General features: G+C 43.6%; 1 protein-coding gene across 4 annotated transcripts in view; it reads right to left on the bottom strand.

The window, feature by feature from the left end:
* Window positions 1-4,091: 4,091 nt before the first annotated feature.
* LOC122935744 (dihydroxyacetone phosphate acyltransferase-like) overlaps window positions 4,092-24,027 on the bottom strand; it is a 477,317-nt gene continuing 457,381 nt past the window's right edge. For all 4 annotated transcript variants that reach the window (XM_044291607.1, XM_044291609.1, XM_044291610.1 and 1 more), the window contains one exon: window positions 4,092-4,191. In XM_044291607.1, coding sequence (XP_044147542.1) covers window positions 4,154-4,191 — 38 coding nt within the window. In that variant the 3' untranslated portion in view covers window positions 4,092-4,153. The remainder of the gene's footprint in view (window positions 4,192-24,027) is intronic.

The raw sequence follows: 24,027 nt of genomic DNA, 5'->3' as shown, positions 1-24,027 counted from the left end.
TTTGGGATAATGAGGGAATAACACGCACATGGCCATGGAACAGCTGAGAAGCCAATGGTCCCATTACTTATGGTCCCTTAACAAGTGGGAGGCACATATGCAAACTGTTGTAATTCCTACACTGTTCACCTGATTTGGATGTAAATACCCTCAAATTAAAGCTGACAATCTCCAGTTAAATCTTGTTTGTTTCATTTCAAATCAATTGTGGTGGTGTATAGAGCCAAAAATGTTAGAATTGTGTCGATGTCCCAATATTTATGGACCTGACTGTATATGGAAGAAAAAAATGTGCATGAAAGTCTTCTGGACATTTTTGTACATTACAGTCGACATAGAGAACATGATTCATCATCTACAATTTACTTCACTTCCTTTCTGAATTTCTTCAGCCCCACACACATTCACCAAGGTGGCTGCTTCAGAGTGGCCAGTTTGAGACAGTTTCATATAACAATAATTTCTTACCTAGAAGACTGGCTAGTAACAGCTGACATTGTTGAGATTCTAAATTTATATCTGCACATCATATTTAACCGTTTGAAGTCTCTAGGATGGATAATCAATTGGAAAAAATAATTCCAGCCCAGCAGAAACAATTCTTGCGATTTCTTTTGGATAACAGAACCATGACATTTTTTTCTCCCTTCAGATAGGTTTCATATCCTTCTCCAGGCCATAACAGCAATGAGACAGCCTTGACTGAGCCTTGACTGTCTCTTTTTATCTGATAATGATGGCTCTTGGCCTGATGGCTGCAGCCAGCCAAGCAATAGAGTGGGCAAGATGGCATATGAGAACATTGCAAAAGGAGATACTGCTGAAATGGAATCAAGACCTTACTACTCTGGACAATAATTTACATTTCTTAGGATGAGTTGCCCACCTAAGAGGGCAAATGGTGAAGAGGACCTGCTCTCCAACGTGGAGATTGCTGTCTATAATCTCAAAGAAATGAGGGCCCTTATACATTTTCAACCCTCTGTTCAGGGAAGAGCTATAAAAATCAAGTCAGAAAATGTCAACAAAGTAATATAAACTAAACATTCGGGGGGGGGGGGTACTCCATCCACTACCCTTCTAAGAAAGGAGCGGAGCGGAAAAAAATCGAAAGAAGCTGTCAGTTGTGCACCTCAAGTGGAAAAGCACAACTCTGGACCGGGGTATTTTTCTCCATATTACAGAAAGTTGGGGCCAACCACAAGTGGATTTTATAGCCATGGGACTTTTCTCTGTCCTAAGTATTTCAGCCTACTCAGATTATCCCAAAGGTCTATGTCCATACTGGCCCAAGAAATCGTGGTTCACCCCTTTGATGATTATGAGCAAGAAGACCTTTGGGAAGTTTCCATGTTTCTGGAGACACAGGGCGGACGATGTTGTCCACACTTAGACCAGCTACAGTTGATGGCCTGAAAGATGATTACTCCCTTTTGACAAGTGCAGGACTTTCACAGGCAGCAGCGAACACCCTCCTGCAGTCCAGAGTCCATACTACCAATAAGGTATACTTAAGAATAAAAAATGTTTTTTCCTTGTGGTGTAATATGAACCAAGTATCCTTCAGGCACCTACAATCCAGAACATTCAAGTTTTTATTTAACAGGGCTTTGAAAAAGGATTAAAGCCTGGAACTATCAAAGTGCAAATATATGCCCTGGCAGCTTTCCTAGGCAGAAAGTTGTCACAAGACCCTCTCATCTAGAGGTTTGTGAAAGCAGTCCAAAGGATTAGGCCTCATGTTATTGACCCTGTTCCTAAATGTGACCTTTTTGTTGTCTTAGACCAGCTTTGAAAATCTCAGTTTGAACCACTAGAGGGAGACAGGTATTACGCATTTATCAATCATGGTCTGTTTTTTTGGTGGCCATAATATTGGCATGTATGTGGCCTGTGTAGACCCCAATTTAAATAGGGTACCGGTACCGTTTTTTTTTTTCATTTTGCGTTTTCATTTTTCTTCCCTATCTTCCTTAAGCTATAACTTTTTTAAATTTCCGTTCATACAGGTGTATGAGGGCTTATTTTCTGCTGGACAAGTTGTACTTTCTAATGCCACCATTAATTATGGCATACAATGTAGTGGTAATGTAGTAAAAACATTCCAAATGGGGAGAAATTGGAAAGAAAACAAAATTCCTCCACCATTTTACAGGTTTTGTTCCCACGGCGTTCCATTTAAAGTCTAAATAGTGTAAAAATGAATATTTTTTATTTATTTATATTCTGACCCCCTTAACTTTTTTTTATAGTTATATCTACTGAGATGCATGGGGGCTTATTTTTAGCGGGACAATCTGTAGTTTTTACTGATACCATTTTGGAGCGTGTATGACTTTTTGATCACATTTTATAAAAAAATTTCAGCAATGAAAAAATGGCAAATTGGCAATTTTGACCCTTTTTTTTTCCATTATGCCATTAGCCGTATTGGAAAAATATTGTTACAGTTTAATAGTAAAGGCATTTTTGGTCGTGGTGATACCCATGATGTTTCTATTTTTTGTTATTTAGTTTTTTTTTTTTTTATCATACGGAAAGGGGGGATTTTAACTTTTTTTATATTTTATATATTTTAGTTTTTTTTACTTTTTTGTAATGATTGTGAAGCTCTTATTTGAGCATTCAAAATCAATTTTTTTATTTTGAACAATCATGGATTTTTAAAATGTATTTCTTACTGACTGTTGCTCATCTCTTATGTTGGCCTTCCACCTGGTGGGCAAAATAAGAATTGCAGCTTCAATGCCACCAGCTTCTTCAGTGAGGCTGAGCGCATTGAAAGCCATTACTGGCATCCTCATTGGCCCCAGCTTCCGGGTATTTGAACTTTTAGATGTTGTGATCTCAATTGATCATGGCATCTAAAGGCTTTAATTACTGTAATTGGCATTATTATAGCCGCGGGTCTCTGCTGTTTGAAACAGCAGAAACCTGCTGGCCATGACGCCCGATGCAGGTGCGAGCGGGCACCATGTTTGCCTATCGCGCCAGAGCTGGTACGTTCCTGATAGCAAAAGGGTTAATTTTCCTGCAGGATAAGGCCGCCTTAAGAACCTTACCATTCTTTCAACCTAAGGTGCCCTCCTTCAATAATCTAAATCAGCAGGCTGAGTTGCCAGTGTTTTCTCCAGATTCTTCTTCAAATAAAGAAATGACACTTGAATGTTGGCAGGGCTTTAAGTGTCTACATGAAAGCGCCTCAAGAAATCTAGGAGAACAGACCATCTGTTTATTTCTTAATCAGGAAAGACTGAGGGGCAGAACATATCAATGGCTTTCTTATCCAGATCCATATGAGCAGAAGGGTATTGAAACACTATAGGCTGGACATCCGTAGAACCAAAGAAGCAGCCTTTGGCAGAGAGGTAATGCAGTCCATACTATAAGACTACTTTCATGGAAGCATTTTTTTTTTTTCAGTATTGAGACCCTATAACGGAACTCAATACTGGGAAAAAAAAAGCTTTCCCATTCATTGTCAATGGGGACAAAATATAACTGAACAGAACGGAATGCTCCAAAGTGCATTTTATTCCATTTGGTTGCATTCTCATACGGAAAAGCATGGTGATCTTTTACAAGAGCAGATAAAGCTGGTAGTGTTGAGCGAAGCGAGCTTTGGATGCTTCATCCGAAGTTGTTTTGTTCAAAACTTTGGAATAATACTGTACGGAGATTTATTTACAAAATCAAAAATCACAGAAAAAGATACAAAACATCTGGAATGATATGGTAACTAAATATGCAGATGTACATGGCAACATTTATAAGGAAAACATCACGTAAAATAATGCGATCATTCGTCCCCATTACAAAAGGTGATGTGCTGCAAAAATCTTTGGTGCTGATGTATTTTACCTTTATTTTCTATTTTTTTAAAGGATCTTAGTTTTAGTGTACTGTACCTGACTAGGCTTAAAATTATGTATCATTCTTAGTAGAAGTAAAACTTTTTTATTCACATATTCTAGCATTCCAAAAGATCATCGTAGGAAAATAAACAACTTTAATGTATTTCTCTATTTAAAGACCAATCATGTGTCTCATGAAATTGTAATTCCTGCCAATCAAATTTTTTATTTTTTTTGTCATCACACAGCCAGTACAATATCTCACTGATAACTGGCTGTTTAAGAGTTAGCCAGATTCCTTAAAGTCTTGATGCTGGAAACTTTCTCGACGACGCTTCTGTAAAATAAAGATCAAAATAATTTAATAATAATAATTTAATAATTTCTAATACTTTACTAAACATTCCTTTTTTTAAAAGCAGTTTGGTCCTAATTTGTATGTGAATGAAAGATCTTTACTAGAGATTTGTGAATTGATTGTACACAATCAAATTTATGGATTTTCCCAAAACTTCAGCGAATCCAAATTTTCTGAAATTTGTCCTGCATGAGTAACTCTAAATTCTACACATGAGAATACAGGGAGGATGAGAAGATAAAGAAGACCTCATGTACAGTGTTTATTTTAGGACATGGTCAGATATCATAGTCACATGTCAGAATAATGTCAGTGTGAGGCAAAATACTCACCCTGATACCTGACCATGACAACTGACCCTGACACCTGACTCTGACACCTGACCCTGGCACCTGACTCTGACCCGACCCCTGACCCTGACTTTTATATTTGACTCTAACATTTGAGTTTGACTTATGCTCATAGGTCAGGGTCAAAGTCAGAATGAGTTATAGATATACTGTGTATGTGTACACAACCAAAGAAAGTATATTGCTGAGCTTCTGGCTATGTGTCTGAAATGCTGTGAGCTAACATGTTACAGTGTTATATAAGTGCATAGCCCAGTGGTTAGGTTACTGGTTTGTTCACTGGAGCTTTTGGGTTCAAAACCCATTAGTAACCTTAAAAAAAACAAGTTAAGAGACAAATTTAAGTGATGCTGTTGTTTGACTTTCCTGACTAGTCAGCCAGTGGTGTACATGGAGAAGTAAGGGCCCCATAGTAAGGATCAAACCAGGCCCCCCACACAGGACATAAAAGTTTCTCCCTAAACCCCTTTCAATAACCCTTGGGTCATTTTTTCCACTGCCTCGTTTGGTAAAAGTTGTTTCTTTCGAGGGTAGAGTCCTGACCAAGTTTTCATACCCAGTAGAAGAGAACATGATCCCAACTGGGCTCCATCTTGCCCTGAGTCTCATAAAAGTTGCATGGTCTGCCACTATGGTCTGAAGCTTCACCCAGGCAGCCCCCCTGATATGAGCATCAGAGCAGTTCATGCTCCAATGCTCTCCTTTGCCCTGCGCTAAATCGCAGGGCAAAGGCATTTTCAAGAGTTCCGGTGACGTACCGGCCTCTCCATGGGGCTGCCAGGAAGCCCGTTGACGTCACCGGCACTGATAGGCAGGCTTTAGTAAAACGGCTAGGGCAGCTCTAAAGCACGCCCATCAGAGCTGGTGACGTCACCGAACACACTGCCGGGCAGAAGCTTCCGCCCGGTATTGTATTATTTTAAACAAAAGAGCCCGTGCCCTGCGCGATTTAGCGCAGGGCAAGGGAGTGCATCAGAGCATGAGATGCTCCGATGCCAACATCAGGGGGCTGCCTGGCTGAAAATAAGGGTATATCTGGGTTCAGCTCTGAACCCGGACAACCCCTTTAATAGTTTTGCATGTAGACATCCCTGTTTCAAGTCCCCAGAGAGATCTGTTTTATTTCTATTATTTTTTCTTTGTTATTTAAAACCATTTTAATAGGATGTACTATAATAAATAATAGATCATTAATAAAAATAAGGCCTTTCTATATTGAGAATATTGTTTGTTTTATTTTTTGCTAAGACTGGTTTATTCATAGACACTAAATATTTATAAAGAAACCAGTAATATTTATTAGCTTTCTAAAAAAAACATTATTCTCAACACGGCAAGGACACAGAATTTTCTTATTTAATAAATGTGGAAGAAAAAAAATATCTGAAGAAAAAACTTCAAAGTCTCTTTTGAGATTAAAACCTAGGATCTCTAAATGTAAAACCAATAGCTTAACCTCTAAGATATAGCATTACCACATAGTAATATATGTATTTTCTATGCTGATAAGTAGAGATGAGCGAATCAAAGTTGACAAAGTGGAATTCGATCCGAATTTCCAGAAAAATCTGATTTGCACTGAATCCGAATTTTCTCACGCTTCGTGGTAACAAATCAAATTTTTTCCTAAATCCAGCCAGCCCTGTGATGTCACAGCCCTATAAATAAAAGAGCCATCTTGGATTCTGCCATTTTCCAGTGTACTTAGTGCAGGGAGAGATGTCAGCAGGCTCTAGGGATAGTGCTAGGAAAGACTTCATTGTGCTAAAAAAAATGATTTACAAGTTCAGGGAAAGATTACCAGTAACTGCCCCCCCCCCCCCCCAAATGCACATTTCTCCAGTCCAACTGACTCCAAACACAAACAGAACCAGGGCCGCAGCTCGCAGGGCGGGCTAGTAGTACACTGGGACGGCCCAGACGGGTGAGATGGTGCCGGACTAAGTAAGTCAGTGAGTGGGAAACACTGGGAATGGATGGATGGATCATGGATCCGATCCAGTTTAATTAACAGCAAAACAATATAACCAATGAATTATGAACCTACCAGACAGTCAGTGGAAGTTTGGAACTTGGCTGTGGGCTGGCTGCCTTCTGTCTGTGGGCGGCGGGCCTTCCCTGGCGCTGCTGGCAGAGTCAGACTGGGCTCTGGGCTGTGGCTGGCTGCCAAATGCCAATGGCGCTTGCTTGCTTAATTGCTGCTTACTTCTTACCTCAATGCCTCCTTAAGTTCAATCCAGGGCAGGGGGGCGGAGCCTGTGGCAACATACGTCAGCCAGACGCTAGACGTGGCTGCCTATGCAGTGCATGCTGCTGCTCCAGTCTCAAATCTCTTAAAGAGACAAGCAGCTGTCACAACCAGACAGCTGAGAAGCTCTGACAGAAGCCTTTCAGAACCTCCTCCTTGAGTTTTCTTTGTTTTGAATTTCAGTTCCTCATCTCGTTAGCCTCTCAGCTGTCATGTAGTTGGACTGATTGCATCCCTTTAAATTCCTCCCCATAATGCATTAGTGTGCGGCTTATACAACTTCCTGGAGTGTGTGTGCATGCTGATCCTATTTTCCAGCCTTCTACAAGATAAGTGCTGTACATTTATTTGTGATTTTCTGTTTGCTGGATCCCAGGTGACCCTAACTCCCTCCGTGTCTAGTGTAGGGAGCCGGTGGTCGCGTCCCCTCACTATTGTAGGGTGTTCAGGTGGTATATAGTCGAGGTACGTGGATATGCGATCATCCACTATTGGGATTTTCGCATAGGCTGAGCAGACAGGGAGAGAGCCAGGTCTGATGCAGGGGTCTCCCTTTTGTTCCTTAGTTTTGGATCCAGTGAGTCATATATTCATTTTGCATTGTCTTGTTTCCTGTACACCTTCCGTGACATTATAAGCCGCCAAAACCGTCTCAAGCATGGATCCGGTTTCACTTTTGACTGAACATTTCCAGGGTCTTTCATTGGAGGTAGCTGATCTCCGTAAGACTCTTTCTCAGTTTCTAGTGACCGGTTCAGCTTGCATTCATGGAGTTTGTTCTGAGCCTAAGATCTCACTCCGGGGGTAGTGAGAATTTTGTGTGTTTCAGAGAGGCTTGCAAACTCCATTTTCGCCTACTTCCCCATTCCTTTGGTGATGAGGTGCAGAGGGTGGGGATCATCATCTCGCTGCTCAGGGATAATGCTCAGTCCTGGGCCTTTTTGCTGCCGGTGGGGGCACGGCCCCTCCGTTCAGTGGATGATTTCTTTTTAGCCCTGGGTCAGATATATGATGATCCGGATCGTGTTTCTTTGGCTGAGTCTAGACTACGTCTGTTATGCCAGGGTAAACAATCCGCAGAGATATACTGCTCAGAATTTTGGAGATGGGCAGCTGATACTGGTTGGAATGATGCTGCACTCCGAAGTCAATTTTGCCATGGTCTTTCAGAGGGATTGAAAGATGCATTTGCCTTTCATGAGAGGCCTATCTGCTTGGACTGTGCTATGTCTCAGGCCGTTCGTATTGACAGGCGTCTAAGAGAGAGAGGAGAGATCTCTCATTCCTGTCATACTCAGTCCCAGGACAGTGCAGCGGTCTCATTCTATGTGCAGGGGTCTCAGTCGCTGTCAGCCCCTTCTGAGCAGGAGCCCATGCAGCTGGGGTTGATTGCCTCTGACAATAGAAGATTCAGCCCGCATGGGTAGGTTTGTTTTTGTTGTGGAGGTATAAATCGTTTGGCAAATGTTTGTCCCTCTAGGAGATTCAGGCAGTTTTCTGGGAGTAATAAAGAAACAAAAAGGAAAAAATCTTTTAAAAATGTTCCATCTGTTACTATTGGCAGGGTTGAGGCTGAAATTGAAGGTTTTCCATTTGCTTGTAGTTCCCGTTTTGTCCTGCCTGCCAGGGTGGTGCTAGAGAGCAAGAATTTTTTTTTGTGAGATTTTTGTAGATAGTGGAGCAGCTGTCAATCTATCATTTTGCGATAACTCATGGTTTCCAGGTGTGCACTTTGGGAAAGGATATTCCTGTTTTTGCTATTGATTCCGCTCCACTTTCTCAGAAATCATTAAAGGGCATAGTTCACAATATTCGTTTAATTGTGAGTGATGCTCATGTTGAGGATGTCTCATGTTTCGTCCTTAGCGGGTTACCTACTCCTCTTGTGTTGGGGCTACCCTGGCTCACTAAACATAACCCCACCATTGATTGGCAAGCGAGGCAAATAAATGGTTGGAGTGACTTTTGCAGAGAGAATTGCCTCACGACATCTGTTTCTGAGGTTTCTACTAAGACTGTACCATCTTTTCTCTCTGAATTTTCAGATGTCTTCTCTGAGAGTGGAGTTCAGGATTTGCCCCCGCACATGGAGTACGATTGCCCTATTAATCTCATCCCAAGCTGCCTAAATCTCATTTATACAACCTCTCCCAACCTGAAAGGGTTGCTATGCGTGCTTATATCTCTGAGAGTCTGAGAAAAGGACAAATACGACCCTCGAAGTCACCTGTTGCCGCTGTTTTTTCTTTGTTAAGAAAAAAGATGGTTCTTTAAGACCTTGTCTGGATTTAAGGGAGCTGAACAGTATCACTATTCGTGACGCTTATCCGCTTCCTCTGATCCCGGACCTGTTTAACCAGATTGTTGGGGCTAAAGTATTTTCCAAGTTAGATCTAAGAGGGGCATACAACCTGGTCAGGGTCAGAGAAGGAGACGAATGGAAGACGGCCTTCAATACCCCTGAGGGCCATTTTGAGAATTTGTTTATGCCTTTTGGTTTGATGAATGCCCCAGCGGTTTTTCAGCATTTCGTGAACAGCATTTTTTATCATTTAATGGGAAAATTTGTATTAGTGTATTTGGATGACATTTTGATTTTTTCTCCTGATTTCAAAACTCATAAGGAACACTTATGTCAGGTCTTGCTCATCCTGCGGGAGAATAAATTATACGCAAAACTGGAAAAATGTGTGTTTGTGGTTCCAGAAATTCAATTTCTGGGGTTTCTTCTCTCCGCTTCTGGTTTTCGCATGGACCCCGAGAAGGTCCGCGCTGTGCTTGAGTGGGAGCTTCCTGAGAATCAGAAGGCACTGATGCGTTTTTTGGGCTTTGCCAATTATTACAGGAAGTTTATTTTGAATTATTCCTCTATTGTTAAACCACTCACTGATATAACCAGAAAGAGGGTAGATTTTTTTTCCTGGTCGGTAGAGGCGTGTAAGGCCTTTTCTAATATCAAGGAGAGTTTTGCTTCCGCTCCCATCTTGGTACAACCTGATATTTCTCTACCCTTCATAGTTGAGGTTGAAGCTTCTGAGGTGGGTGTGGGTGCGGTCTTGTCTCAGGGTTCCTCTCCTGCCAAATGGCGACCGTGTGCCTTTTTCTCGAAGAAACTCTCCTCCGCAGAGAGAAATTACGATGTGGGAGATAGGGAATTGTTGGCCATCAAGTTGGCTTTTGAGGAATGACGCCATTGGCTAGAGGGAGCCAGACACCCTATTACCGTGTTTACTGACCATAAAAATCTGGCCTACTTGGAGTCAGCCAAGTGTCTGAACCCAAGACAGGCCAGATGGTCTTTGTTCTTTTCAAGGTTTAATTTTGTTGTCACGTTCCGCCCTGGGGTTAAGAATGTGAAGGCAGATGCCCTGTCACGTTATTTTCCGGGAGGTGGGAATTTTGAAGACCTGGGTCCCATTTTGGCTGAAGGTGTGGTGGTCTCTGCTCTTTTTCCTGAATTGGAGGCAGAGGTGCAAGCAGCCCAGTCAGAGGCTCCTGATCTTTGTCCTCCTGGGAGGTTGTTTGTGCCTCTCGCTTTAAGACACAAGATTTTTAAGGAACACCACGATACGGTCCTTGCTGGGCACCCGGGGGCAAGAGCCACAGTGGATCTCATCGCTCAGAGATTCTGGTGGCCTGCGCTTTGTAAGTCGGTTGAGGGTTTTGTGGCAGCCTGCGAGATTTGCGCTCGTGCCAAAGTCCCTCATTTACGGCCATCAGGTCCTCTCCTTCCCTTACTCATTCCTTCCCATCCTTGGACACATCTGTCCATGGACTTCATAATGGACCTGCCTCATTCCTCGGGGAAGACTGTGATTCTGGTGGTGGTGGACTGTTTTAGCAAAATGGTGCATTTCATCCCTTTTCCTGGTTTGCCCAATGCTAAGACGCTGGCGCAGGCATTTATTGATCACATTGTCAAATTGCATGGTATTCCTTCAGACATAGTCTCTGATAGGGGCACGCAGTTTGTTTCCAGATTCTGGAAGGCTTTCTGTTCTCGCTTGGGGGTTCGGTTGTCATTCTCTTCTGCTTTCCACCCGCAGTCGAATGGCCAGACAGAGCGCGTCAATTAGAATCTGGAGATATATCTGCGCTGTTTTGTGGCGGAGAATCAGGAGGATTGGTGTTCTTTTTTGTCCCTTGCTGAGTTTGCTTTAAATAACCGTCGTCAGGAGTCCTCTGATAAGTCACCATTTTTTGGTGCATATGGGTTTCATCCGCAGTTTGGGACTTTCTCGGGAGAGGGGTCTTCTGGTTTACCTGATGAGGACAGATTCTCCTCGTCTTTGTCTTCTATTTGGCAAAAGATTCAGGATAATCTAAAGAGCATGAGTGAGAGATATAAGCGTGTGGCAGATAAGAGACGCGTGCCTGGTCCGGACCTGAATGTTGGTGATCTGGTGTGGTTGTCTACCAAGAATATCAAATTGAAGGTTCCCTCCTGGAAGTTGGGTCCTAGGTTTATTGGGCCTTACAAAATCCTGTCTGTCATCAATCCTGTTGCCTACCGTCTTGATCTTCCTCAGACTTGGAAGATCCATAATGTTTTTCATAAGTCCTTATTGAAACCTTATGTTCAACCTATTATACCCTCGCCTTTGCCTCCTCCTCCGATTATGGTTGATGGGAATCTTGAATTTCAGGTCTCTAGGATAGTGGATTCTCGTCTTGTCCGCGGTTCTCTCCAGTACCTTGTTCATTGGGAGGGTTATGGTCCTGAGGAGAGGATGTGGGTCCCAGTGACGGACATTAAGGCCACTCGTCTCATCAGGGCTTTCCATAGGTCCCATCCTGAGAAGGTGGGCTCTGAGTGTCCGGAGTCCACTCGTAGAGGGAGGTACTGTCACAACCAAACAGCTGAGAAGCTCTGACAGAAACCTTTCAGAACCTCCTCCTTGAGTTTTCTTTGTTTTGAATTTCAGTTCCTCATCTCGTTAGCCTCTCTCAGCTGTCATGTAGTTGGACTGATTGCATCCCTTTAAATTCCTCCCCATAATGCATTAGTGTGCGGCTTATACAACTTCCTGGAGTGTGTGTGCATGCTGATCCTATTTTCCAGCCTTCTACAAGATAAGTGCTGTACATTTATTTGTGATTTTCTGTTTGCTGGATCCCAGGTGACCCTAACTCCCTCCGTGTCTAGTGTAGGGAGCCGGTGGTCGTGTCCCCTCACTATTGTAGGGTGTTCAGGTGGTATATAGTCGAGGTACGTGGATATGCGATCATCCACCATTGGGATTTTCGCATAGGCTGAGCAGACAGGGAGAGAGCCAGGTCTGATGCAGGGGTCTCCCTTTTGTTCCTTAGTTTTGGATCCAGTGAGTCATATATTCATTTTGCATTGTCTTGTTTCCTGTACACCTTCCGTGACAGCAGCGCAGCGCAAGCACAGTCAGGTGAGTCAGCGGCTCCACTTGACTCCAGACTCCGGACCAGCCCAGTTTGTTTTAATTTATTAATTACATTACTGCAGCGGCGGCGCAGCGTCTCTCCAGACACAGGCACCCAAATTGACAATAGAATTATTCAATTAGTAGTTGTAATTAGTAGTAGGCCGGCGCTGGGGGCCCCTAAGGAGTCGGGGGCAATTGCCCCCCCCCCTGCCTCTATGGTAGCGCCGACCCTGCCTGGGTAATAGGAACAATCCTATTACACCTTGCTGTACTGACTGGGGATCCAAATTGCCATTATACAGCTCTGTAATTCCAGCAAACCATTCTTGTTATTGAGTGCTGTTTGATACAGCCATTAACAGGGTTTATTACAAGGAAATATTTATATGTCTTAATTGCCCTTGTGCGGTGCAATTATATGCTCTAAAGCATTTTTTTTCTTGTATTAGTGGGAAAAAAGGGCTTATTAGCCGTTGTATTGTGAAGTGTAAAAAATACAGGCCTTTTTGGCGCTTATTAGTGGCACAATTTTTTTTTGGGGCTGTTCACTGGTGCAATTATAGTATATGTTCTAAAGCCCTTTTTGGAGTGTATTAGTGGCAAAATAAAAATATATTTGCCGTTCAGTGGTGCAGTTATATATTCTAAAGCTTTTTGTGGAGTGTAGAAGTGGAAAAAAGAAAAATATATTTGCCATCCAGCGGTGCAGTTATATGTTCTAAAGCCTTTTGTGGAGTGTATAAGTGGAAAAAAATAAGCGCCGATTTGCCGTTCAGAGGTGCAGTTATATGTTCTAAAGCCCTTTTTTTCGTGTATTATTGGCAAAACAAAAATATATTTGCCATTCAGCGGTGCAGTTATATGTTCTAAAGCCCTTTTTTGCATGTATTAGTGGCAAAAAAAAGGATTTGCTGTTGTGTGGTGCAGTGAGGAAATTACAGACTTTTTTGGGTGTTTAATTTTCATTTTAATTATTTATTTGTTCTAACAGTACAGACAGAGAAGTGCCAGGCCCTGGCAAAGACCTAAATGTTTCTGGCGCAGGCAGAGGTCGCAGCAGAGTAAGGAAGCGTGGCAGCAGGAGTTGCAGCGAGACACCTGAACTCCCGGTGTCATCTAGCAATCGTGTCTTGACCAGCAACCCAGCAGTTCTTGAATGGTTGACTCGGTCATCCACTTCGTCCCAAGTGACATCAGACACCCCAGCCAAGAGTCGGTGGGTTCGTCAGACACAACCCTTAGATTGCATGGCTCGGCAGCAGGTCCTGTGCCCTCACCTGTCCTCAACCTGCCTCTGTCCTTTTCTGTTCCCTCAGTCAGAGAAGTATTATATGCTGTGCACTTAGCCCCACTATACAACGAGGACGAGCTACTAGAGGACAGTGAGCAGCTACTGGCAAGCCAAGATTTGCAGGAGACATCCACCGTTTCTTCCGCTAGGTGGGCAAATAGTTATGAGGAGAGTGACATGGGAGCTGGCGTTGCGAGCGGTGAGGCTCCTGACCCAAAGACCATTGAGGAGGACATCAGTGACGTGCTCGATGATGATGTAGTTGATCACACTTGGGAGCCGGGTGAATTAGGGGCTTCATCATCATCGGGAGGGTGGCAGCTTGCCCGTGAGGCAGAGCCAAAGCCAGCAAGACACTAGCGTGGCCAGGAGTCAGCAGGATGGCAGCAGTGGAATATTGTTAGCCAAACGTGCCCGGGGTAGACCACCTGCTTTGCAGGAGCCTACCTACCTGGAAAGTAGTGGTGCATGGGTTCATGAAATCAGCGGCGGTAGCAGTCAATGAGTGTGTAGTGTTGGGGGTAAAATCATCTACTTGGCGGTGTGGCAGGTTTTCCTTAAGCTGCTGGAGGAGGTGAACATGGCCATATGTAGAATCTGTGGGAAGAAGGTGAAGCATGGCTAGGGTGCCAATGTTGGCACCATGGCCATGTGTCAACATATGCAGTGTCACCATAAAGTGGCCTGGGAGAACCGTGGATCCGATGTGATGGTTTAGCCTGCCGCAGCAACCGCTACACCACCCAGTGGCACGCACCTGGTTTCAGGCAGTCAAGGCTCCACCACCTCAGCTGAAGGGAGCTGTCCTTACCATCATCTGCTGTTCCTAATGCTTCTGCTCCTCCTCCTTCCCGTCAGTCATTCTGTCAGCAATTGATCACCGAAGCGATTGCCAAGAGACAACAGTATGCGTGCAGTCATCCAACGGCGCAGAAGCTGAATGTGCTCCTGTCCAAAATGCTGGTGCTGCAGTCCCTCCCTTTCTAAGTGGTGGCCTCTGCACCTTTCAGAGAACTGATGGCCTTGTGCTCAGCAGAGGTGGAAAGTCCCAAGCTGTCATTTATTTGCCAAAAAGACAGTACTAGCCCTGCACACATATGTAGAACAGAAGGTGGCCCAGTCCTTCAGCCTGTCGGTGTCTGCCAAAATGCATGGCAGCGACCAAGTGTGGAGCTGTAACTACGGTCAGGGACAATACAAGTCTTTTATGGCCCACTGGGTGAATGTGGATCCTGCACAGCCACACCAACAACATGGCCAGGTGACTCCACTACCGCCTCTACGTTGTCACACAGTTGGCCCTGCGACAATGTACGCCTCTGCCTTCTCATCCTCCACCGTGTCCTCACCATCCACTGCAGGGACAATTCACAGTGCCCCTCCGGCATGCCACATGTGCAGGGCACGACAGTGTCACGCTGTTCTGCACCTTGTTTGCCTGGGTGAACTGAGTCACACAGGGGTGGAACTGCTCCGTGTCCTTTATCAAGAAATCGAATCCTGGCTTCTCTGCGACATCTCGAAATTGGAACCATGTTGACCAACAACCTGAAGAACATGATGTCAGCATTGCATCAAGGAGGGCTGAGAAATGCGCCCTGCATGGCGCACATGTTCAATCTGGTTGTCAAGCAGTTCCTGAAGTTTTCCACCCATCTGCAAAACATCCTAAAAATGGCCAGGAAATTTTGCATGCACTTCAGCCACTCATACACCGCAAAGCACACCCTCCTTGAGCTGTAGCAGCAGAACAGCATCCCCAAACATAGACTGCTATGCAACGTTTCCACCCGTTGGAATTCCCCCCTCCATATGTTGGACTGAATATATGAACAGAGAAAGGCCAAGAAATGATTTCTTGATGATCCAAGCGGACAGGAGTACCCCTATGTGTAACTTCGATGTCAGCCAGTGGCAGCTCATGTGTGACACCTGTCGTTTGCTCAGGCCCTTTGAGGAGGCCAAATTATTTGTCAGTCGCCAGGACTACGGGATGAACAACATCATTCCACTGCTTCATGTCCAGGAACAAATGCAGGTAAATTTTTCTGGTCAGGGGACTGGAGATGTGGCGCCTAAATCTCATGGCCACGTTAGCCCTGTGGAAGCTGAACTGGATTAGGAGGAGGAGGACATTGGAGCACAAGCAATGTGTAGAGAAATGGGTGGTTTTTACACACAGGTGATGGGAGAGGAGGAGCAGCTGCAGGGCGATGAGGAAGACGAGGCAGAAAACCCAGACACACCGTGGCAGTATACAGTGGAGATGGAGGCAGGGAGTCCCTCAAAGTCACTTGCACAAATGGCCTGATGCATGCTCACTTGCTTGCTGGCCCAAAATGGGGGCCTTTTTTACACCCGCTGAGAGGGAGGACAAACTGAACAACTATAGAGATCTCCTATGTAGTGAGTTGGCCGCTGCCTATCTGCACCATCGTCCATCCTCTCACAGGTCTAGCAGAGATTGCACTGGAAAAACTGTCCTGCCGGCCTGTAGTGTGGCATCTGAGCGGGTGTTTAGTGTGGCGGGGGCCATAGTTACCTCAAGAAAAGTTTGCCTGTCCACCCAAAATGTGGAGAGACTGACCTTTCTCTAGATGAATCAGGCGTGGATCAGCCAGGATTTCCACCCACCAATTCCTGCCTGATACATCAGCCTAGATCATCCATTGTGCCACAACAACACTTTGACAAAAGAAACCGGTTTCTTCTGGCTACCTGCCTCAGCTACTATTCTGATGCTGCCACCAGACTGATGCCTCACATCGGAGGCAAAGTGCTCCTTCTTTCACCCACCATCTTCAGCCGGTACTCGTATTGCCACCCACGTCCCCACTCTGTTACCGGGTCACTCTGTGGTCTACTGATGCTGCTACCTCCCCACTCTTTCACCTGATCACTATGGTCTCCTGATGCTGCTGCCACCTCCTCACTATGTCACCTTGCCACTCTCTGGTCTCCTGATGCTGCTGCTGCCACCTCCACACTATCATTGTGCCACTCTGTGGCCTCCTCCTGATGCTGCTGCTGCCACTACCTCCACAATCTGTCATTGTGTGTCACAATCTGTGACCTCCTGATGTTTCCACCACCTCCACACTCTGTCATTGTACCACTCTGTGGGCTCCTGATGCTGTTCCCACCCTCCCCACTTCATGACTGGGCCACTATTTAGCTTTCGGCCTGGCTGACATCATCATTTATTTGACCCTTCTTCTGATCTGTCAAAAGGAAGGAAAAATGAGACGCACAATAGATCCTGTCTGTGTAGCAGCTGTAAGGCCTGTATGGTCCCATTAGAATTAGCTTGTGATTTGGTAGCCAAAAGCAGAATTCTATTTACATGTCATCTCTGTTTTGGATCCACTGCTGTTTTTTTGGGGGGCATAAGCAATACTGATGGATTGCTGACCAAATGCTGACTGAGTGAAGGCGCATGCTCAACAGACAGGATCCGTTTTTTGGGAGTTATTGTCCTGACGAATCAGAGGAAGGGCAAAGTAATCAGTGACATCAACACAAACTTACTGCTGACACCCTCTCCACTCTGTCAGGGGGCTCTACTTGTATAAGCATTTAATTGAACAGGTTCTGTAAACATCTATGTGGAATCAGCTGACGATGGTGTAAAAGGAGTGCGCTTCTTCTTGGAGCTAACAACTAGGGTTGCTTCAATACCCAAATTTTGATTCGGTTTCGATACCATAAAAAAGTATTCGATATTGTTCGGTACCACGCAAAAACAAAAATATGCCAAAAAAGCTGCATGCATTCCGTATTTTATGGAATGTCTGCCCCATAATCCAACAGTCCTATTTTTTGGGGGGGCAAGGTGACAAAAAAAAAATGGTGAATCGCCCAGATTTTCTTTAATTTTTTTCTTTTACAGCATTCACCGCATTGGAGGTATTTTATTTATTTATTGTTTATATATTTTATATGTAAAATTAGGAAAGGGGGTGATTTATACTTAATATTTTGGTGTGTTTTTAATTTATTTATTTTTTGTTACAGTTTATTTAATAACTATTTCCTCCCTTAGGGGCTAGAACCAGGGATTTTTAATCCCTTGTCTATTCACCCTAATAGAACTCTATTAGTGTGAATAGGATCTTACACTCTCCCTGCTGCACTGTGCATAGTACACACAGCAGCAGGGAGCTTACCATGACGGGCAGCCAGGGCTTCAGTAGGATCCTGGCTGCCATGGTATCCGATCGGAGCACCACAATTACACTGCTGGGGCTCTGATCAGAAGCTGCCACTGCCACCAATGAGAGGCGGTGAGGGGACTCTGTGGCCACTGCCACCAATGTTTTTAATACTATGGATGGGGCGATGCACTGCGCCACCTATGTTTTTAATACTGGAGACGGTGAGGGAGGGCGCATTGCACCACTAATGATAATTAACGTTTAATATACAAATACAGCCGGCGGCAGAAACACATTGCCAGCAACTGACGTTTGACAGGGCGCTGCGATCAGCGGCAGTTAATTAGCGCGGATCTCAGCGCCCTGTCAGAGGCAGGGTGCCAGAAATGTGTTTCTGCCGCCGCCTTCATTTATAATGTATTAAACGTTAGTTATAATTAGTGGCGCAGTGGCCACAGCGCCTCCTCTCCTCCGCCACACTATGCTCTCACTGGAGGCAGCGGCAGCAGCAGCACAGGGGGGAATAAGAGACTGCTTCCTTCTTCCCTGTGCTGCTGAGGGAATATGGTGCACGCTGAGAGCAGCGCAATCCATAATCTCTGATACTGGGCTGTGCAGTAGGCAGTTAATTAGCGCAGATCGCAGCGCCCTGTCAGAGGCAGGGTGCCAGCCTAGTACAGCCTAGTATCGATAAAAGACAAATCCCGGTATCATATCGATATCGGGATAAAAGTATTGATTGGGTATCGAAAGTTCGATACCCGAAACAACCTTAGGTCATACTTGAGTTATTTGGTCAGTTCTGGCCCCCATAACTGCCCAAATAAGTGAAGTGTGCAGTGATTCTAATAGCGACACCTATCATCTGCATGTTATACTGACTCACAGTAATATTTCCCTACCACAGCAGACTCCCTATGCGTGTTGCTGCATGGTACTGTTGTCTACACCACTATAAAGGCTTTCTGCAGCCAGGAAATAGCCATTTTCAATGCGATTCACCGCAAACATAATCGTATCGAACCAAATTTTCGGCGAATCTCTTGAACCATTTTTTGGGGGATATTTTTCTGACGGATCAGAGGAAGGGCAAAATAATCAGTGACGTCAACACAAACTTACTGCTGACACCCTCTCCACTCTGTCAGGGGAAATCTACTTACTTGTATAAGTGTTTAATAGAACAGGTTGACAACGGTGTAAAAAGAGTGCGCTCTTTCATGCTATAGTAGGATCTTGGGTCTCTGCACGGTTCTTTATGTCTGGCACTAACATAGACCTGTAAGGCTGACTTCACACTTGAGTTATTTGGTCAGTTTTGGCGCCATCAAGTGTGCAGTGGTTCTAAGAGCAACACCTGTCATCTGCATGTCATACTGACTCACAGTATTGCTTCACTACAACAGGAGACTCCCTATGCGTGTTTCTGCAAGGCACAGTGTTTTACACCATTATACAGGCTCTCTTTGCCACAAATATAATCAGATCAAATCAAATCTTTTTAGAAAATTTGGCAAACCAACCAAATAGAATTTTTTAGAAATTTGCTCATCTCTAAATATAACCCCCCCCCCCCCCCCCCAACACACCAGTGTCAACTCATTCGGTGTGCAACAAAAATGGCGACAAGAATGGGATTAAGTGACAATTTATATAATATACAGAGCAGAATTCACTCAATAAGAGATAAAAAAGAACCGACTGTTAAGTGCAGCCATCTCAGTGAGATCCTTTGAGTGTCCCCTCAGTGAAATCCTGCAGAACAGACTGACAGTGGATGTGGAGAGCTGCATTAATGACAATAGTGAGTCCTTGCTGCATTTAACATTCAATGAACTGGGTGCTGTTAGCAAATACAGGGGAGCAAAATTACAAAGCCAGAACCCGCAGGCACCTCCTGAATGCTATCAACCGGCTGCTTGATGAAGTGGGAGAAACAGAGGATGAAGATGTTACCTGTCAGTTGCTCCAAAAGTGCAAACAGTTCATTACAGATCTGAATTCAGAGACAAAGGAGTATGAGACCCTGACAGAGCAGACTCAATTGGAAGATTTAAATGTACAGTACCTTACTTTGCAAAAAGCATTCCAGGAATCTAGCAAGCTGTTAGAAAAAGCTCTAGCTTCTGAGACACCAAGTCAAGCAAAATAAGAGGTGTCAGAAAAAGAGACTAACTGCAGGTTTTCACCACAGAAAATGTTGGCAGAAATGACAATATGGAAAGACTTTAAAATTAGTGGTCAAATCTCATGCACCAGATAGACATGGGACTGCAAAAAGGCTCCAGTGAATTAGAGGTGATTGAGGCAGTAGTTAAAGCAATAAGCCCTGGCCTGAATATTAGAAATATGTTAGAGATGAAAAGTGACTTAACACTGCCACAGCTAAAGACTATTTTAAAAGGACACTACAAGGAGGAGAGCAACGCTGACTTATACCACTGGTTAATAAATATTTCTCAAGATAGCAAAGAATCTCTCAAAATTGACTCTTCAGGGCTATAGAACTAAAGGACAAACTTCTCTTTGCCTCTAGAGAAGAGGGAGCAAAGGATAAATTTAAAACAGATTTAAAGGAAACTCCTAAGATCAGTAGGAACAGGACTGCTCAGTGAACACATGAAATGCCAATCGAAACCCTATTTGGATGATCACACTGTCACGGATGATGTATTAATAGAAAAAATGAATTAAGCTGTCAGTTTAGAACAAGAAAGGGAACAGAAATTAAAAAAGTGCTCTTCCAGTAAAATCAACAAACTTAGCAAAATGCAGGCTGGTACCACATAACAAGGATTGCTTGTCATCTACAACTCAAGTGTATCCACCTACACTAAAAACAAAGAAAGTTCGACCTTCCAAAGATACAGAAGTGACAAACTGGGAGGAGGCCATGAAAGAACGGAGGAATGAGATGTCGGAATTGAAAAAGCTACTAAAGACTTGTTAAGAACCATGGTTGGTTACATCCTTGTATCTTCCAGAAGTAAGCAGAATCCAGTTTGTAAGGCCTGCAAAGCATCAGACCAAGGTCATACATGTCGCCATTGCTACAAATGTGGCAAAGAAGGACATTACGCTATGGGATGTTGTTCACCCAGATCTGCATAGTTAAAAGACAGGAGGTTGCAATTGAGGGACAACCAAGCCTCAATCCCAACCAAATAAAGTGTAATCTTCAGGTATGGAAGCCAAAGAGAATCTGTTACACACTATTAGGACATCGACACAATTCTAATATTTTTGGCTCTATACACCACCACAATGGTTTTGAAATGAAACAAACAAGATGTGCTTTAACTGCAGACTGTCAGCTTTAATTTGAGGGTATTTACATCCAAATCAGGTGAACGGTGTAGGGATTACAACAGTTTGCATATGTGCCTCCCACTTGTTAAGGGACCAAAAGTAATAGGACAGAATAATAATCATAAATGGTGGTGTATAGAGCCAAAAATGTTAGAATTGTGTCGATGTCCCAATATTTATGGACCTGACTGTATGCACTTGCACTTTTACATGCACTTTCTTTGTTGGCGAATTTGCATGTTATGTCATATAAGGGAACACTCTAGTTATAATTTGCACATGTACCTTAACAACATTATTATGCTAGCTATTTTGTATTTAGGCTTTTTTCATATATGAATTCATGTGATGCAGTCAGCTACTCCGCCATCTATGATATATGCACTTGCACTTGTATATGCACTTTCGTTGTTGGCGGACTTTACAATTATGTATTTATATGAACTAATCTTCTTCCTATATATATGAATTTTGACATTATCTTCTCAGGGGTAGACCGCACTTTATATTTGATGTATCATGTCTTTTTTTTTTTACTTATGTTACATTGTATATTAAATAAAATATATTTTCGATTTATAACCTGTTTAGTCTCAGTTTTTCTTTTTTGTAGATATATATTTATTATTCCAGCAGGTACTATAATGGATGTCAAGCGTGGTGTTCATGTGGGACCTCATCAGAAGAACCAGAAGAAGCTCTTTGTGCCAAGTAATACTCCACAGTTGCCAGAAGGAATATAAACAGATGAGACTATTGTGATTGTACCTTATGACAACTATGCTTGGGTAACTATTCCAGTAATGAACTCCACTAAACATGATATTGTACAAGATCCAAAAACTGTGTTGGGTCACATGTAAACTATCAAAGTAGTATACCCAGCTTGGATAAAATCTGTTCAGTTTTATTATTTGACCACAACCATTCAAACTTTGGAAAATGTTGACAAACCAGAAAGTGAAGTGCCTTCAGTTAAAGAGGAATGGGATCCTCCAGTTCCTATAATCATATTGATGCAGAAGAAAAGTAGTAAAGCAGATGTTAAGAGAAAAAAGTCATGCATTCTCCAGCGATGAGTCTGATGTTGGATGTACGGTATTCCATCACTCCAATTAAAGACTAATCTAAAAGATACTCAGTTACAAAGGCATATACTGTAGTGCCTAAACCAAGAAGTGAAGGAGTACCTACAAGACCCGATCAGGAAGTTTTTGGTTTTCTGTGCTTGATCAAGAGAAAGCCTACCACCAAGGATTTATGGAAGAATCCAGTAGGCCTTTGACAGTCTTCATAACACCTTGGGGATTATATGAATGGATCCCTATTCCTTTTGGGCTCTTGGGCCTGCAGAATTTCAGAGAAACATGGAAGGACTGAGAGATAGTATTTGGCAACCATATCTTGATGACAACCTGGTTCACAGTAAGTCTTTCACTGAACATGTGGAACATATATGGACTGTGCTTCAGTGCCATCAACAGCATAGAATCAACACCCAAAAAAAAAATGTGAGGTGTTCAAAAGACAAGTCTGCTTCCTAGGTAAAATTGTTTCTGGTGATGGATACACTATGGATCCAACAGAAATTGCTCCAGTAATGGCTTTGAGTGGGTGAGCTTAGAAAAAGACTAGGTTTTCTGTCCTAGTACTGGACATATATTCAGAATTTCTACTGGATTGCTGCTCCACTGTATGATCAACTGCCTGCAGAGCCAAGTTCACCATCAACCACAGAAAATAAAGCAAAAAGAGAAAGGTCTAAACAGAAGGGCAAAAGTCGACTTCCTGAACTTCAGCCCATAAATTGTAATTGCCCATCATCAAGAACTACTGGAGAGACTGATTGATTTGTTAGTTAAGCCACCAGTGATGGGGTATCCGGACTTTATCAACCCATTTATACTGCACTGTAATGCATCTCAGGAAGGACTTATAGGACAGCACTATAGAGGCAATAGATGGCATGGAGGAAGGTATTGGGGGAGAGGGATATGGAAATGGATGGCATGGGGCCATTGGGGGAGGAGGACATGACAATGGATGGCATGGAGGGGCAGATGGCACTACAAGAGTGGGGACATGGCATGTAGGGGCTGATCTGATGGCAGTAGGGATGGCATGGAGGCAATGGGGGAGTGGGGGACATGGCAATGTATGGCATTGAGGGGCTTATGGCACTGGTGTGGGGGAGTGCTGAAGGATCTGGGTGAAAGGAGCTGATGGCATAGGGGGAGCTGATGGCTCTGGTGGATAGTGGAGCTGATGGCACTGGGGGAACTGATGCACTTGGGATGATCGAACAGGGGAGAGCGAAGGGTGTTAGAGACTGATGGCAGGGGGTCTGAGTTTTTATAAAGGAAAACAGTCTATTAATTAATTTTTTCTTATTAGAGTACTTGATTAATCATAAAAATAATCAGTATAATTGTTTAATGATTTTGATCTAAAGTTTGGCTTTCCTACAAAATTACACCATGATCTGGAAAGAGAATTTGAGAATCAGTTATTTGCAAGACTTGGAAAATACTGCAGAATTCTGAATTCTCATACAACTCCATATCACCCAGAGGGTAATGGACAGGTTGAACGTTTCAATCGTACATTGTTGTCAATGTTAAGGACTCTTACAGAGGAAGAAAAGTAAGACTGGAAGAACTCCAGGAAAAAAAGAGGCAACAGGGTATTCACCTTTCTACCTATTGTATGGTCGATCACCAAGACTTCCAATTGACAATGTGTGACACCCCAGTATCAGAGAAGTACAAAACATACAGACATTATGTTACTGTCTGGAAAAGGAGAATGGCAGAAGCTTATAAAATAGCTTCAGAAACAGCAAAGAAGTGGGGGGCGGAGCCTAGCTGTGACTGCAGATGGTTGTGTGAGACCTCGGCTCCTCCACACTCTAGCGATTCAAACCATTTAAACAGCGGTGACCCACTTTAAAATGGTCAAATACGGGAGAGATAGGAGTGCTGATGCTCCTGACACTCCGAGAACCCAAAAGAGCCAACAAGCCATGCAGAGATTCCTCAAGAAGAAAGCGCTCATCTCTCCAGGCGCA

Source organism: Bufo gargarizans, chromosome 4 (genome assembly GCF_014858855.1).
Source record: "Bufo gargarizans isolate SCDJY-AF-19 chromosome 4, ASM1485885v1, whole genome shotgun sequence".
Classification (NCBI taxonomy): Eukaryota; Metazoa; Chordata; class Amphibia; order Anura; family Bufonidae; genus Bufo; species Bufo gargarizans.
Note: the sequence above shows the minus strand (reverse complement) of the source record. Positions and strands in the feature narration are given on the sequence as shown.